The 18,612-nt window shown below is 40.1% G+C and overlaps 2 protein-coding genes across 4 annotated transcripts in view; both read left to right on the plus strand.

Moving 5' to 3' along the window:
• hipk3b (homeodomain interacting protein kinase 3b) overlaps positions 1-9,636 on the plus strand; it is an 83,420-nt gene extending 73,784 nt beyond the window's left edge. For all 3 annotated transcript variants that reach the window (XM_060923189.1, XM_060923191.1, XM_060923190.1), the window contains exon 16: positions 4,575-9,636. In XM_060923189.1, the coding sequence (XP_060779172.1) occupies positions 4,575-5,045 (471 nt within the window). In that variant the 3' untranslated portion in view covers positions 5,046-9,636. The remainder of the gene's footprint in view (positions 1-4,574) is intronic.
• A 1,896-nt stretch (positions 9,637-11,532) lies between these two features.
• Positions 11,533-18,612, plus strand: part of kiaa1549lb (KIAA1549-like b) — a 105,256-nt gene continuing 98,176 nt past the window's right edge. Inside the window, exon 1 of the mRNA XM_060922816.1 lies at positions 11,533-11,681. Within this exon, the coding sequence (XP_060778799.1) occupies positions 11,630-11,681 (52 nt within the window). The 5' untranslated portion in view covers positions 11,533-11,629. The remainder of the gene's footprint in view (positions 11,682-18,612) is intronic.

The following is an 18,612-nucleotide window of genomic DNA, read 5'->3' on the forward strand; positions in this document are numbered from 1 at the left end:
TCCGCTACTAAGGCCCGGTCCCACAATAACTATAAAAAAAATCACCCCCTGCAGTTTGTGGTCGGTGCTCACACCAGACCGATAACGATCCCTATGGACCCTTTTCAGTCATGTGACCTTCGTAAACGCGACCGCCATTTTGGACATGTAGTGGACTTCGGCTCGAATCAGTTTGAATGCGAGGAAGGCGACAAACGAAAAACATAAAAGAAAAAGGAGCGAGATGCAGAAAACACCTTCACTATCCAGTGATGTAGGGCATTTACAGGGCGAGCAGAGGGAGAGGTATTTGCAAAAATTGAGGTTAGCAGGCTTAGAGAACGACGTTTACCTGCTTCCACCAGGATTGTTCACTGACGTACGGAAGTACACGAAGCCCTCGTCTTTACCTGACTTCGGCCCACATGATCTGTATACCTATGTCGTTAAAAACCCATCGCCATACACATACACGCCAACGTCCGAGGTTCCGGAGCGCGCTCCGGCTTGCTCCAGGAGTGCTCCGGCCGAGGTTACGGAGCGCGCTCCGGCTTGCTCCGGAGCAAGCCGGCGCGCGCTGCTTAATTTGAGGGGGAGCAAGCCGGCGCGCGCTCCGGAACCTCGGACGTTGGCTCCGGCAGCTATTTACACTGGATCCGGTGTAAATAGCTGCCGGATCATAATTACAGTAAACTAGTAAATACAGTAAAGGAAAAACTTGAGACTGAAAGGTTTTAACAGTCATCCAAATGACTGAACGTAAACATTGCTACAGTAACATACTAGCTACTTGTTGACATTAGCTAGTCAACAATCGCTACTACAGAAGAACAAAGAGGTTACAATGGGTTATTTTAGCCTATTTGGTTACACACTCGCCGCCACAGAATGTTAACAGCAATGTAATGCCTTTTCTGGCTAATTTTATGCGTCTTACCTCCAACAAAGTGGTCACTGCACAAGCGCTGGTATGCCGAGGGCTGCCAATCTGTTAATGGCCGCTATCCATCTTCTCCGTCGGGATCCGATAAAATGATAAACCTTGCCTTGTTTGTTGATGGTTACTACATCCAGGTGCACAACAATATAGTGGCATGATGGAAGTCTTGCTGAAAGTAAAAACTTTCTTTGCTGCCGTTCCTCAATGTTGGCTGTGGTAAACTACTGGTAGTACACGTCCAAAATGGCGGCCGCGTTTGTCGTGACGTCACGTGAAAAGGGTCCATAGCCCAGGCCGGATCAGTGAGATCGCTTCTGGAGCCATTTTTCCAGGCCTGATCCTGATCCGATAAAACATCTGACCAATCAGGTCATTGTTTCCATGTGACGTCATATGAGTACGTGCTATTTTTCCCCGGGCGTCTTTGTACATCCTTGTTGCAACATGAAGTCACGGAATACGGATTCGCAGAAAATAAAAAATATAATGCAAAGCACGGCTCTTTTATTCACAGATCTGTGATTTTCTGTGGAATATCAGTATTACGTTAATAAACATATAAATGCAGGTCAGATATTTTAATTATGAACATCAGCAGTCCAGACATATTTGTTTTTGACTTGTTAATTTTTTATCCGATTTATATGAACTTGGTAAAAAATCTGTAATCTACTGAAACGTCCGTGATGCGTCTGTATTAAAATCTGTAAACACTCCGTATTTTATTTCCGTAGTCCAAGACCTATCCGTATTGTATCAATCCCCAGAGTGTGCGCGTGGGTTGGTTTGAAGTCGAACCTGTACAGTATGACCCGGAATAATAATGTGCTACCGTACTACTTGGAGAAAACTTCCACGACTATTCCGAAGTTGTATAGTTATAGTTATCGGTGTTGCGGGACCGGGCCCTTATTGTTGTGCGAGAGCTGCTGGGAAAGCAGGGACGTAATGATGTGGTTCTGTAGCCCGTGGAAACGCAAACCGGTTCTTAGAAGCTTCTCAGGTTGAACCAGCACCTGGTTCACGTTTGTGTAAGAGGTGACGTTAGTAAAGCACTGATATAAATAAACTATGGGTGGTGAAAATTGTATTGCTTTTATTAAGCAAAGGAAAATCATACCGAGGCAATATTATTATATATTTTTTAAAAAATAAGCGCTTAACAATTTGAAGTTTACACTTCTTACATTCTGTTAGGTGGGAACCAAACAACGTCCGCCATCTTCAACTTAGACGTACAAGTGCCTGGAGACTTAATTTGAATTTTTTTTTTTTTTATTTAAAATGTTATGCATAATCATTGTTTGTTTTGCTTTTTATTTATGACATTTTTGGTAATGTGATACAGTTCCGGCTGAATATTTTTCAGGGAAAATAATTAATTTATCTGTACAGTGTATTAAAGGAACAGTCCACCGTACTTCCATAATGAAATATGCTCTTATCTGAATTGAGACGAGCTGCTCCGTACCTCTCCGAGCTTTGCGCGACCTCCCAGTCAGTCAGACGCAGTCAGACGCGCTGTCACTCCTGTTAGCAATGTAGCTAGGCTCAGTATGGCCAATGGTATTTTTTGGGGCTGTAGTTAGATGCGACCAAACTCTTCCGCGTTTTTCCTGTTTACATAGGTTTATATGAGCAGTGATATGAAACAAGTTCAGTTACACAAATTGAAACGTAGCGATTTTCTATGCTATGGAAAGCGCGCACTATAATGACAGGCGTACTAACACCTTCTGCGCGCTTCGACAGCGCATTGATATCTGAGCTCCGTATCAATGCGCTGCCGAAGCGCGCAGAAGGTGTTAGTACGCCTGTCATTATAGTGCGCACTTTCCATAGCATAGAAAATCGCTACGCTTCAATTTGTGTAACTGAACTTGTTTCATATCACTGGTCATATAAACCTATGTAAACAGGAAAAACGCGGAAGAGTTTGGTCGCATCTAACTACAGCCCCAAAAAATACCATTGGCCATACTGAGCCTAGCTACATTGCTAACAGGAGTGACAGCGCGTCTGACTGCGTCTGACTGACTGGGAGGTCGCGCAAAGCTCGGAGAGGTACAGAGCAGCTCGTCTCAATTCAGATAAGAGCATATTTCATTATGGAAGTACGGTGGACTGTTCCTTTAAGTGACGCGGTGATTTTTAGTTTAAAAGTTGACGAAAGGAGCAGAAATATTTTAACGGAACTGGAAATGGAGTCTTAAACTTTTTTTCAAATATGTTATTATTAGATACCGTACCAGTCAAAAGTTTGTACACCCCCTGCTACTCATCCATAGGTTTTTCAAAATGGGTGTTGTGACTCTTCTACAAAACTGAAGACATAAAAACTATAAAATGACATCTGGAACGTATGTGGTAAAGGCGGGGGGGGGGCGTGAAGACAAAACGTTTTATATTTTAGATTCCTCAGCGTATCCAGTGTTTACCTTGATGACACTTTGTACACTATTGGTGTTCTCTTAACCAGCTTCATGAGAGAGTCACCTGGAATGCTTTTCAGTTAATAGGTGTGTCTCGTCAAAAGGTAATTAGTGGATGAGTTTATTTCCTTCTTTATAATACACAGGGCCAAATTACTCAATTCTGATTGGTCAATCATGGAGGGCTTTTTTCCTTAACATGGCAGTATTTCTGAAATGCTATTGGCTAGTTCGTTGCTTGGTTACGGTTACAAAAATTAGCAAATTTTGTCAACAAAATGGCTGACTCAGCAATGCCGCGTTTCGCTATATTTGATGAAGAAATGATGATAAACCGATTGAAAGCTGCAGGCGAAAATGAAAATACCAAAAAAGTACGAATTTTTGGCTTTCCGTGTTTAAGAAACGGGCCGCAGAAAGACAAATAAACGACTCTGTAGTGGCGTATGAATGCTGTGAGTTAGACAAGGTGCGATCGCAGTTTTTTGTGTCATGATGAAAGACGCTTTAGAAACTGATTCAAACGTGCAAGATAGTCTCGCACCCTGATTGGTTCAGAAAACGTGAATGGCAAATGTTGTGAACTTGAACGGCTTCCGAAGGATGAATTTGGCCCTGTATATTATAAACGAGTAACCGTATGGTTCCTCATAAAATTAAGGATCAATTTCACTCGTGACTTCAAAGTTTTGAATTTTCAAAACTTCAAAATCGGTCGTGAAATTAATCCTTAATTTTACTCGGCCCCATACGATTACCTAAACTAATAGTAAATAACAAAATGCAGTAAATAGCCCTGTTCCATCCACAACTGTAGTAATCCATCTTGCGTCAAGAACTGAACAGCTGAGTAAAGAGAAACGACATCGTTGCTTTAAGACATTAAAGTGACTTTTTATGAATAAAAATAAAGAAAAAACATTGGATTAGAAGGCGTGTCCAAACGTTTGGCTGGTACTCTATATCAAATAGAGATGTTGAGGAAAGTTTGCCCCCGGACTGAGCTGTAGGTGTCCCCTTGACCCAGACTCTGTCATAGCAAAATAAATATCATCTCAGTTTTAAGTGATATTTGTGTCCATAAACGTCCAAACCCTCTTCAGATATGTGAAGATGGTGGCGATGGATGGTCGAGGATAGCTAAAGATAAAATACCTGTGACTGAAATAATAAGCTGTTTTTGTCACAGATCTGCATTGTGTTTTATTTATTTTTGTTTTCAGCTCCAGCATCCCGCCTCGTCCCACACAGAATGGAACGGCAACTACAGCCACCGGCGCCCTCAGGCTTTCATCCCTCCCACCGTGCATGGCCACGCCTTCACCCTTCCACATGGCAGCCCCACCCACTCTACAGCCCATCCCCCTGCCCCGCCCCTGGGTATCGTCCACCCCCACGCACAGCCCGCCCTGCTCTCTTACCCGCCTTCGGCTCCTCTGGTGCCAACCGGCCCCATGCCGCACCTCCTGCCCTCGCCTGGTACTACACGGAGCCACGTGCTCCTTTCGCACCCGGCCAGGCACCTGGTGCACCAGGTGAGCGTGGGCATCAGTGCCCGCCTCCTGCCCTCGCCCACACTCCACCCTCAGGGCCAATTCAAACCTCTCTTCCCTTCACACTCGTACATCGCCTCTCCCGCCTACGCAGGCTTTCCCCTCAGCCCCACCAAACTCGGCCAGTACTCCTACATCTGACAGCCGCATCGGGGAACCTCACAGGAACCACGAATCATCTGGTTTTCACTTTCATGCCCAAAGCCATGGCACAAACAAGAACGCAAGCTGTTAATTTTTTTTTCCCTGAACCACGTCAACTCGGGTGCAATTGAACTTTCAATCAAGCTTTAAAAAATAAATAATCTACAAATGTTTTGAAGGTATTTGCAAGTTGGTGAAGAACGCAAACAGGAAAAGCAAGTATGGATGATTGGGGGAGGGGAAAGACGATGTGACAATTTTTGCACATTTTCTACAAATTGTCAGATTTTCAAACGAAGCACTCCTCCTCCAAACAGGTGAATAAAAAGGAGTGAGGGGGGGAATGATTAAAAAAGATAAAATGATATAATCGCCCTCGCACCTCCTCCTCCTCCTCCTCCTCCTCGTTAACTCTCAAATCTATTTTTCTATATTGCCTTCTGAATTGTGCGAGACGCATCTTCGTTTGTAAAGCCGCCCCAGTATCCTGGTCACGAACCCCACGTCCACGACGTCGTGATGTTCTTTCTGCCTTTTCGAAGTATTTATAATAATACTGGTGTGGTTTCAGTGTCGGGTTAGAAACGTGGTCGTTCCTCACGCTGCATGTCTTCTTGCATGAGCCGCAAATGTCGACGTTGGATCGGATCGAAGAGATGCCAATAGATGTCGCTCTTAAATGTTTGTCATGACACTCGCTGCATCGTTTCAACGCGTCCTCAGCCATAGTGCCTTAAATATTTGAGGTTGTTCATGTTACTACTTATATAAAATCTATAATATATATAAATATATATTAAATATAAATGTATCGGACTGCAGCACTTGAAATTGAGAAATTTTCAGTCCGTGCATTCTGCGTGTGTGTGTGTGTGTGTGTGTGTGTGTGTGTGTACGCACAGGTGTATGCTTTTCATACCTGATTTGGCATGGATGTATCGCATTGCACAAAAAAAAATAATAATTGAATCTGAAACGTAGTCGGTTCTTTCTGTTTAGTTTTATGAGGACGGCATGCTTTTGCTGTAGCGAAACGCTTGCTGTTTGTTTTTCGTCTTTCTTACCTTCGATGAATGAACTTGTGTACAAAAAGCAAGCATTGAATACCGCTTAACGTTTGATAATCGATTTCTATTAAGTGGTGAAAAGAAATAAAAATTACTACTAACAGTGTTTGTACTGTTTAAAGAAACTGCAATACAATCAAACTAGTCCTCGATTCTCGGATGTCTGTGTGGGTTTTTTTTTTTTTTTTCATTTTTAAAAAAAATTATATTATTTTTCTCGTTTTCTTTTGAAATTGTTGGAGTTTGGTATTCTAGATGTGTAGAAATGTGGTGGGCATGGCTTTGACTAGATGATGAAATGCAACTCGGTCTCTGATTCATGGTTTGGGTTTATCTTCGCCTCACAGACCATGCAGTATTTGGAATCTAATCTACTTTAATCTATATGTCCGGTATATCTAATCGAGCTAGTCTACTAGAGTTTAGTGCTGAAGCTTGACGAGGTGTGACTTTATTATTATTATTATTATTATTATTATTATTAATCTTGTGCAATCTTCTCATTTATGCATGTGTGAAACGGTTTAACGTGTTTTTATTTCTATATTCTGTAACTTGTCGACTGCTTATTTGAAACATTCCGTCAGGGAGACAATACGTACGCTTTGTGCAGATTTCTTGATCTGATTTTTTTTTTTTTTCCGATAATCGTGCGTGTACACTTTTTTTTTTTTTTTGTGGGTCTTTTTTCTTTTTAATATAAAGTTGCTTGTGCAGCACCAAAGACTGTAATTCGTAATTAACTCGTTTTCTAAGCAAGGTAGCTACTCTACTCTACTCTACTCCCCCTGCATAGACCTCATGTATACTGTAGTGATTAGTCCTGGGGTAAGTTTTAAGAATAAACGGAAATGTATTTGAAATATGGCTTAGGGTTATTAGCGTTTTAGGTTCAGCTTTCTGAGCAAGTAATAAGACGCATCATCTATCTTGAATGTATCCTAGATAAGCTGCTATATAATAATAATTATTATTGCCACTTCAGATAGCTGTGAAATTACTTTTTTTTTTTTTTTCTTGGTTCATATCATCTGCGTTTTGTAATTTTTTTTTCTTTGTATAGTTCTTTCTTCTTCCCTGAGATAGAAGTATTTTGGTTGAATAGTTTTGCTTTACTGTTTGGAGTGTAACTGTAACTACTGTACCGCTGATGATGATGATGATGATGAGTTGGAGTTTGTTGATGCTCTGTGGTGTTTTGCATCAGTATTTTAACTTTCAGTAACTGTTCTAGATGTAACTTTGCATTTTTTTCCCCCTTTTTGTCAGTTTACTTTTTTGTTAAATGTTGATCAAAGTGATAGTTTGCAGAACGGGCAGATGTTTTCATTTTCATTATCATTAATCAACACTCCCCCCCCCCCCCCCCCCCTTTTTTTTTTTTTTAAGGTTCCATCTTGCACATTTTCTGCACTTAACTGGATCTCCAGGATTGTTAAAAGAAATCCAATGTTCAGAGTTTTATTGAGCTTCATAAATGACCTAACTGATTTGATTTGATTTTTTTTCCCCTTTCTTTACAAGGAGGTAACACTTTCTATAAAGCTGACACGGTTAAAGATTTATAGCTGTGCTTATAATACTTTATTTGGTTGCATTAGGATTAAAAAAAAAACTTAAAAAATGAATAATGCCTTATATAGCTCCAATACCACCGTATAATAGAATTGAATTCTAGGAGCATAAATGTTGCCTTCTGTTATAATAATAATTGTTAATTTGGTTTTATTTTTAAATCAGCAAACACATTTTATGAACCTTAAATATTCCAAACTTTTTTTGTGTGTGTGTAAAATATTTTGTAAAGAATTTTTGTTAATTTTTTATTTTATATATATATATATAATATAAACCCGTTCTAAAGAGGAGACCATTAAGGCTTGACTAAGTTCAGCATGAACATTACAGTCAAAATGAGTTAACCCATTCGATTAAATATTATTTTTATTAGTTTTTTTTTTTAAATAAAAAAAATCCTTTAAATATCTAGAAACAAATCACTTTTTCCTGAGACTTTTTAGGTGGATTTCTAGATTTAAAACAAATTTCAGATATGTATAATGTGATTTTAAATATAAAGATGGTTGATGATGATAATTTCTTAATACACCATGAAATATCTAAGAAAGGAATCCTGTGTTCTTCTGCACCGATGTTTCCAGACACGTATTATTTAAATTTCCCTCTCAAATAATTTCCACACCTGTATCAGTTCTGTAAGTGTGCTATGATATTGGGGCTCGACACTGAGAATAATTATAACAGCAGTTATATTAATTAATTTATGAATATGGGCTTCATATAGAAAGTGTTTCTGAAATTTTGTTCTCAATCATTTACTTACAATAAAAGCATTAAAAGCTTCATCTCCATGTTCGTGTCCTGCATGTGGATGAAGCGGAATGTGTTTTTATTATAACCAGTGGTTTTTGTTTGTTTGTTTGTTTGTTTGTTTGTTTGTTTGTTTGTTTGTTTTAAACATTGTTAAGAACCATGTGTGTGCGCGCCTTTATTGAGGAGACGTATGTAATGAAACAAGCTTCGCTGCAGAATGCAGTCTGAATACGAGAGTTTATCCTCCTGTTCCAGGGATCCAAATACTGCAATTTGACCATTTTTTACAGTTAACGTTTCTGTATCCATTAGTTCAGATGTTTAGTTTCCAGAGTTTCGTTCTGGAGAAGAAAACGTAAATTTGGAGTTGTATTTTGATCCCTGTGAAATGACCTTCACCAGCAAATCCGTCTCATTAATGGATCAGAGATTGTCAGAAAAATGACTGTACTTTTATTTTCATACACTTTTTTTCATTTTTCCCCGATAATCAACCTACTGAAAGACTTCTTAAAATCATTATATACACATCAGTGCTGTTTTTATTTATCCACCATCTGACTGTACTTTTCTTTTTCTCCTGATCAGCCGATTACAAGACTGCATTTTTATCACCGTTGCTATTATTATTATTATTATTATTATTGTTCCTACTAATCTATTGTTGCTACGTTGTTTTGTTTTTTAATCTATCCACTTAATTCAGGGTGTTTGTACTAATCTGCTGTTGCTACTGTATTATCCTGAAATCACCTCTCAGTATGAAGGCTTGTAAAAGTCCGAATGCGTATTTTTTTTTTTCCTGGGTTTCAAGTTCCTGCGATTTACAGCGTTTTTGCTTATTTGACTCACCAAGTATGAAATAGAAGTTGTTACTCGTGTCAGTTCTGTGGCTTTTGTTTGCTTTTTTTGTTTAAGTCTCGTTCGATGCTACACTCGTTTTGCCATGTAGCAATTGCACTGTGCAATATTTGACCGTATGAGGATCGGGGGGGGATTTTAACTCTCGGATGTGACATCTTTACAGTTTGCGATTAGTGTATCCTCTCTAGTTCTCAGTGACTTGGATGTGACCGGGCTTCGTCACATTAAGCGGGTTTTCCAGGCGACTCTTTTCGGTGAGTGTCATAATAAAGAGTTTATGGTGTATTGTCAAGATTCACTTTGAATTAAAATCTATTGCTGCAGTCTCTTATACACGTGTGGTTTTTTTTTAAATGGCTCTGCATTAGAGATGACTAGGCGTGTAACAATATTGTGCGATGATGAATCGTGGTATCAATTTATGACTATTTGAATCAATGAAAGAAAATGAATTACAATAATCAAAATGCATAATCTTAGGGGTTTTTTGTAGCTGTAATTGCGTGGTTTAGACAGCAGAGGGCGCAGTAACGTACAACAGCAGGAATACATATGACTTCACTGTTGGTGGAAGTAACACAGCTCTAATCCTGTGAGGGGAAAAACAGGAAACTGATCTAAAATGTGAAAGAGCTGTTGTGTGACTTAACTACAAATAGATTTAGCATGAAATCAGAGCGTGTGCTGTTTTTACAGATTTAAAAAAAAAAGAAGCAAATTGAGGCAGAGCAAAGTATATTAAGAAAAGGAGTATTTGTTAACTTTTTTCATTTTTAATAACAGGAATATTTTAGTCAATATGCTATTATTATATTTTACTCCAACTTTTACAAAAAAAAAAAAAAAGAAGAAACTAAAGGGTTTTATTTATTTATTTAAATTATTTAACAAAAGGAATCTAAGTTGATAAAGACCGGGGTAAATACGTGGTTGCTTTTTGGAAATAACATTTGAATTTTTTTCACTAATAATGGGAAATAAAATAATTAACACACCATCATGAATTGAATCGTTACACGCTTATAGAGAACGTACTGTTCTTTCAGATTCGCTGTTTTAAGGCTGTATGGTGCGGTGTAAAAGTTTGTGCACCTTTTGGACAATTTACAAAAAAATAAATTTGATTCACAACAAGACATTTCACGTGTGACGTTTCATAGATGTTATTAATAACCAGAATGGTCAAAATATTGATATTTAGTGATATTCATTATATGGTCTAAACTTTTTTTTTTTTCATGAGGATTTGAGTATTTTTCTAGTATCCCTTTATTTTTCTAATTTGTGTTGTGGTGTTACAGGATGGGATGCACCTACTTTTATTTTTGATGATGGTGGTAGTTTTCACCCACTTGCCAAAAATAGGCTGAGGATATGATAAATTCTGGAGGGGAAAAAAAAAACAAGGAAGGAAATATTATGCATCTGTACTAATCTGAGAGAAATCTAGTAATACTAAGAAGCATGCCGCAACAAACCAATCTCATTCATTTTCAGTTTATTTTATTTTTAAGATCTCAAAGCACAGCCTAAACACCATGAGAGAAGATAAATGTGGTGGTAAATTTACAGAAGTAGTAGGAAAAGATTTTCTGGTCAGTGTGTGATGTAGTAGAATGTGTTTTAGGGTGGGGCTCTATGGGTCAGAGAGGCGGGTTTTGGATGTTAGAGTGTGAAGGTGTGGGGTGAGGACAAACCACCAATCCATATAAATCATGCCCATTTTCAGTGATGCACAGTTCGGGGGCTGGGGTGCCATTACTTATGTGCATAACGTCACATGCGCTCCAGTGAGCTCGATTAGAGTGTAATGTGTTATGTTTTCCACCAGGGGGAGCAAACTGAGTTGGTGTGGGCTGCGCTTTAAATAAATGAATCAATTAAAGCAATTAGATCTGGAGTGATATTAAGACAGGAAGTGTTTTATAAAGCGCGCGCGCAGAGCAACAGGGAGTGTGTGTGTGTGTGTGTGTGTGTGTGTGTGAGAGAGATGCTGCAACAGTGATGCTGATGCTGCTGCTCATGATGATGCTCGAACCGGAAACGAGCAGCAGCTCCTAAATTCATTGAGCAGCGGAGGGCTGCGGGAGCGCGCGCCGCTCGGGCTGGGCTGGGTCGGGTTGGGGGACTCGCGCTGTCGGTTCGGTTCGGACAGATGTCTCAGTCACGGAAACGGAAATGGCTTCCAGATCCAGCTCGAGGACTGCGCGAGGAGGAGAGCAAGAAGAAGAGGAAGAGTTTTCCGGGCACGGGGCGCGCGCGGCGGTGCTGCGGCGGAGCGTCACGGTCACCGGCAGAGGCGCGCGCGGGGGCTGCATGCTCGCAGGACTGCTGCTGTTCCTGCTGCACGGTGCGCGCGCCATCCCCGGTAAGACCGACACAGAGAAACAGACACACTCCTCTCCTCTCCTCTCCTCTTCTTTCCACTTCATTTCATTTTCTCCTTTTTTGTGTGTTTTCCTCCCCTCGGTCACGCCTCAGTGTGGAACCAAGTTCGAACCCTGATGTGACCCAAACCGGACCCGGTGCTCATTTCATGCACGGTAGCGCGTGCACCTCTTCTTCTTCTTCTTCTTCATCATCATCTTTGTCTGGTGCTGCACTATAATGTCTCATTCACAGCTTACCGAGTAAAAAAAAAAAACATCCCCCGTTTTGGCGCATTTCACTTCTACCGCAACGCACAAGCTTCCATCATCACCATGGCTACGTCCCAGCAGCACCATCACCCAGCTGTACAACTCCAAAATTACTGGCACCCTTCATAAAAACATCCGCTCTTTAAGCACACCGAGGTGTTCCTTTCTCTTTCCTGTAGCGTCATGTCTTGTGTATCTGCCTGATTTCAAATCCAGACAGAACCGGATCATTCAGTGCAATGGAAGTTTAAAAAAAAAAAAAAAGTGTGTAATCATTGATTTTCTGGATCATGTCTGGAAGGAGTCTCCAGTGTTAAAGCTGGAGCTTTAAGTTTTCCTCCAGCAGGACTTTACACCACTTCTTCTTTGTCATATTTATTTATTTTTCATCTCATTAACCTCAAAGCTGCTGATGCGTAAGAACATGATCTAACAACTTTCGCAAACATTACACGGATAACAAGTCCGGCATGTTGGACTGGGGTATAAAAAATAATGATGATGATGATGATAAAACCCCTTCATTAGCTCCTGTGATATTTATAATCAGCAGCATCACGCGGTTGTGGATTAGTTTCCTATCACAGCGTGACATGCTGATGGTCCTTTTTTAGACTATGTACAGGTATTTCAGGTCTTTCTGCTCCTGATATGCAGAGAAAAACGCAAATGATGCGTCTTCACTCATGCACTATTTTTGAGCTGCAGCCATTTTGTCATGCTGTCCAAAGTATATTATATTAATCCCGGTAATTAATCACTATTTCTGCCCAGTGTATAACAATTCCTTTTCCTCATCAGGATGGGTCCTGGAGCTGCTGACTTGGTAAATAAACGTTGGGTTTAAAACTGAAGGTTAAAAATGTTGTGTAACGACCACCAAAGCCAACAGGTACCTGTTAATGGTGTATTTAATACTTGCACACCTACAAAGAGCTCGGAAGTCAGTCAGTAAGCAAGAGAGAGAAAGAGATTTATTTAATAGGATACAGGAAATAATCAAGTACTACAACAACAGTTTATGGATGCTGAAATCAGGGTTGTCTCCCCCCCCCCCCCCCCCCAAAAAAAAAAAAAAAATGGAGGGATGTATGAAACATTTTTATGTCATGTCTTGGAGCAAGAGTATTATAATATAAAATAAAAACCTCACATTCTTAAAAGATTGATTTTTTTTTTTTAAATGAAAAGTTCCCCTTTTTTCCTGGCTGTTTCAGCTGCCTGTATTCTCATAGGTGCCAATAATTCGACTTTAGGACGTGTCCAGAGTCCAGAGAGACCAGGATTAGGTGTGAAAGTCTGGGTTTGGTGTTTTTTTCTTCAGTAATGGATGAAGCAATTCCTCGTCGACTCGTCTGTCAGTGTGTGTGTTCCTGTCCAGCCACAACACCAACACAGCATCTGAGAAAAATCTGCTTGCTTGTGACATCATTTTGCAACCAAAAACAGTGACCTCTCCATTTCTTGCTGACGTACGCTGCAGTGCCGTGACTTCTCTGGATTTATATAGAATCCGTACGAATATAATTTTGATGTGTGTCGGACTGCAGCTGATTAAAGGAGTGATTAGTGCACTGAGTTAAACCTGTTCATTCCAAACTCGTTTCTGATGGATAATGCTGTAGTGAAGACCGAGACTGAGTCAAGACCAGAACCAGACCAGTGTGTGTGAATGGGAGCGGGGGAGGGGTGACGGGTGTTAACAGGAAGAATATTTTCAAATTGGCGATGAGTCACATTATTGGTCGCATTTGAAGGAGGAAATTTTACATCCGGTCACAGTAACGATGTTAATGTTATCTCATTATCTGTAGCCGCTTTATCCTGTTCTACAGGGTCGCAGGCAAGCTGGAGCCTATCCCAGCTGACTACGGGTGAAAGGCGGGGTTCACCCTGGACAAGTCGCCAGGTCATAGACACAGACAACCATTCACACTCACATTCACACCTACGCTCAATTTAGAGTCACCAGTTAACCTAACCTTCATGTCTTTGGACTGTGGGGGAAACCGGAGCACCCGGAAGAAACCCACCTCTACACAGAAAGGCCCTCGCCGGCCACGGGGCTCGAACCCGGACCTTCTTGCTGTGAGGCGACAGTGCTAACCGCTACACCACCGTGCCGCCCTCCCTACAAGTCTTGAAATAAAATTCTGGGTCTACAGAGACGAGTCTATAGAGACTAATCCCAGACCGAGTAAAAATGCGCTCGATTCTGAGACGAAACCGAGACCTTCAAAAACTGGTCTTGAGACCGGACTCGAGTTCTCCAACACTACTGATGGAAATCTGATCCTGAACTCGCGTTGGACTTGTCGACTCAGGACCTCCACACCAGCTGCGTTTCCTTTACAAGTTTTGAGAAGTAGAACTTTTAAGAATTAGACGTCTGTGTAGAATCAATGCAGTATGCGCACCTTTCAGGAAATGTACCGCAGACCACAACAACCGTCACATTTCTGGCTGCTCTGTCTTCTCCGCCATTTTCGAATTGAGTTGACCGTGAGCGGAACGAATGTGAACCAAACCCAGGAGCGGTACACCCCATCTCCTCTGATTATCATCTCACTTTTCTGTTTTGCAGTAATTTCCGTAATAATTTGTTGTTCAACATTTATTAGCTCCAACAGAGATCTGAGATTTACGTTTGAAGAAAACGTAACGGCTAACTAGCTTTAACTTGAGTCACGTATATAACTGTTGGTATCTGATATCACCTAACGTTCTCCTGATGTTTAGGACAGATGTTCTTATGGTACAGCAGAGCGGATTGTTCTAGCCTTGAATTCAATGTGCAGAGATTCCTGATAGAACCGCCGTAAATGGGTTCCATCTGTCTGTCGCTACACCTCCAACTGTTGCTTGTCTCACAAAGCGATCATTCCTTCCTTTTAGATTTTAGTAGGTGGCGTCATAATACGCTAGTCTATCAGTAAGATATTGTATGTCATCACAGACTGATTGTTATGAAGCCAATTGTTTCATAAAATAGGAGTTTTGGCACAGCGACGCAGTGCAAAAGTACAAACGCTCGCAGTTTTGTTTTTATAATCCACTTGCGTAGGCTGCGGTGTTGGGTCTGCGTAGAACTGTACGGTAAATCAACCTTTCGACTGACCAGAATCCAACAGTCCCAGTCCCTCCAATCCGTTTACTCTTTCAGTTTAATGACGGAAGGTTTGGATTTTCACTTTTTAGTCCTGTTTTAAACATGTATTGATCGTGGTCAATAGCTGCCCCTTGACTTTAATTATACGATTTTGAAGTGAAGTAGTTTTCTGTTCTTATCTCAGAACAGGGAAACGAGTTCTAATCATGGTCTCTCTAGTCATCACACACACTCTACCGGTCGGGTGGATAAAGTTCGGGCTGGAAAGCACTGGAGTATCCATTTTAATCAGCTCCACTCATATCATAAATTATGTATATTAACGCTAACTTCTACCGAAATTGCACACTATACCTTTAATCGCAGAGTTTAATCGTGTGTGTGTGCGTGTGTGTGCCAGAGCCATATTCAGGACACTATAGAACTGGGTCATGATGCTGAGAGAGTCAGAAAACGATCTGGTTTTAGAGAAAAAACACATATTTTCTTTGTTTTCAGCGTTCTCTTTATTTTTATGCCTAAAGTGTGGTGTCCGTTCTATTAGCTACCGTACAGAAACTAAAAACCAGCACAAAACCGTCAACACATGATGTCGGAACTTGTAGAAAGATAAGCTTTGGATTTAAATTTGTGCTTTGGAAATTGTCTGCGAATTTTAATTAAAAAAAAAAAAAACGGCTGCACGAAGACACTTCAAGTTTAGTGCAGTGCAATTTCTCGAATGCTGATTGGCTTAAAAAATGACAGACTGAATCTGTAATTATTTAATTGTTTTAAAGAAAAATTGAATGTAAAATTATAGAAAATTTAAATCTGAATTTCATGAATAGAATATAAAATCGGATGATTATCAAATTGAATTTCAAAAACCCTGACAAATTCAGGTGATGGGAAACAAGTTCAGTTTAATTTGATGAAACCCAAGCATAAAAATTAAACGACACGTCATAGTGGCACAAATACGGCTCTATGAAGTCCTACTCGGGTGTCACAACATCCTCTGAGAGGAGAGGGACGGGTACGTTATTTCCCTCCGACATCGTTATTTAACAATCATTCGCTGAAGGTGAAGTGAATATCGGTGAATAATAGCTGAGAGGAAGTCGAAGTCAAGGTTCTTGTTCACTAATGTTCATGGAGCCTGCCATGAGGCGGATAACTGTTTTAGTCTAAATGCACAGCTGATTATTTTAAAAAAATTTCAATCTTCAAAAGCAGCATGTAAATGTAATAAAGTCATGGCGCAGACTTGTCACTGATCTACGCCGAATCTCACAAAATACTTCGTTTTGAAATCGATAAAATAAATCACAATTCCGCCTTCCCTTTCAATAGTTTTAGACCAAACTTCTTCGTAGCATCTTTCGTGCTTTTAGGAAGAATTTTCTCGATAATCGAGGTGATTATCGAGAAATAGTCGAAATCTCTCAACCAATCAGCGCACAGGATTTTCTATAATCACCTCCATATTTATACTAAATTTATTTATTACACAGCTTTATTGAATACTTGATTCTGATTGGTCAGTTACGGTATTCGATTATAGACTCTGGGGTACCACGCCCAATCGTATCAAAATCCATAGAAAGAAATTCAGAAAAATTTAGTTGTTTTAGTAAAAAGATTAAGATCATCAGCTCGGTTGTGACGTGCTGTGGCTGAATAAATTAATAAATTAATTTACTCCATCAGAAAACACCATGGAGGATTTTTCTAATATTAATTTTTAATTTTTAAATTAATTAATTTTTAATAATTTAATTTTTTTTAATTTTTAATTAAAAGTATTGTACTTCTTCCCACTCCTTTTTCAAACAATGTGCGGTGTATTGTAATGTCTTAGCTCTTTATGTATTTTATTTATTAATTTTTTTGTCACTTTCTCGTGTTCTTTCTTTTGTATGTACAAATAATTACATACATTTTTTTTATGCATGTTCGAAATAAATAAATAAATTCAATAAATTCAATTCAAATTCAAAATTTTTATGTGAATCTGAAGAAGACTCAGAGTTTACGTTCCTACAGACGCGGATCCAACTGTAAAATCTAACACGTGTGTGTGTGTGTGTGTATATATATATTTTTTTAGCAGGAGCAATGAAATCATTTTAAAATCAATATTTTGTGTCAAATTGTTGATTTCTTTCGTAAATAGCCGTGTAATAAGCAGGATGATGTACAGAGTCGGTCATTATAGTGAAATAAACCCCTTCCGGGTGATTCGAGACACATCCGCTTCTCTTCAGGGTCCTGCTTCACCCCGTCAGGGTTTGTTTATCTCATCTCATCTCATTATCTGTAGCCGCTTTATCCTGTTCTACAGGGTCGCAGGCGAGCTGGATCCTATCCCAGCTGACTACGGGTGAAAGGCGGGGTTCACCCTGGACAAGTCGCCAGGTCATCACAGGGCTGACACATAGACACAGACAACCATTCACACTCACATTCACACCTACACTCAATTTAGAGTCACCAGTTAACCTAACCTGCATGTCTTTGGACTGTGGGGGAAACCGGAGCACCCGGAGGAAACCCACGCGGACACGGGGAGAACATGCAAACTCCGCACAGAAAGGCCCTTGCCGGCCACGGGGCTCGAACCCGGACCTTCTTGCTGTGAGGCGACAGCGCTAACCACTACACCACCGTGCCGCCCAGGGTTTGTTTAATTTAATTTATTTATTCTCCCCCCGATAATGACCAGCTTGCTGTATATCATCCCTTACGTACTGAATTTTCAGCTAATTTTCTAGAATAGAGTCTCGAGTCTCGGTGTTTTATTGTTCTTATACCACAGCAACTTGTCAACAGTTGCAATTTCTTATTATATTAATAAAAAAATCCTGATTAGTTTTTATCCATTAACGGTTACATTTAATGTTATGGAACGTCTGTGAAAGTCGTTCTCGCTCCAGCTTGTCCTCGTCGTCTCTACTGAAGTCAATAAGTTTAAAAAAGTTATAAAAAAAAAAAGAGAAAAAAAACCCACACACCCAGAGCTTGTGATGTTACAGAGACGTCTGCTGGAAAATGTACTTACAGCTTTTTACCTCTGACGGCTACAAAGCGCTGAAACTTCCATAAGTGTTTAATAAACACGCTGCCTGTCCTAACAGAAAACTTCACCATATCAGTGATTTGACATGCTTTTGGATCTGCTTACGATCAGTGACGCGCACGCTGTTGAAGTCCCTGTGAATGAGCCGTTACTATAGAAACAATAACCTGATTAGAATGAGTGCATTAATATCAACCTACCCTTTTGCAACTGGAACGACTTGAACATTAATCAACACCTTTTGCATTGTTGGTTTTGACGCCAATTTACTGGAGGTCAGCCTCATGATGAAGCCTCTCGGATGAGTAACAAAACATCATGACGTTGTTCTACTTGTTCCATCTCCGTGCAGGTCAATGTTTTAGTGGCTTGTGAACCGTGTTATAGAGTTTGGGACGGTCCATAAAGACAGGACGAGTTCATTCAGAAAGAGAAACGGAGCAGAAGCAGATGGTTGCTCACATCTCTGTCTGGATCTCCGCCAGAGTGA

The sequence above is a fragment of the Neoarius graeffei genome, chromosome 6 (assembly GCF_027579695.1).
Source record: "Neoarius graeffei isolate fNeoGra1 chromosome 6, fNeoGra1.pri, whole genome shotgun sequence".
NCBI lineage: Eukaryota > Metazoa > Chordata > Actinopteri > Siluriformes > Ariidae > Neoarius > Neoarius graeffei.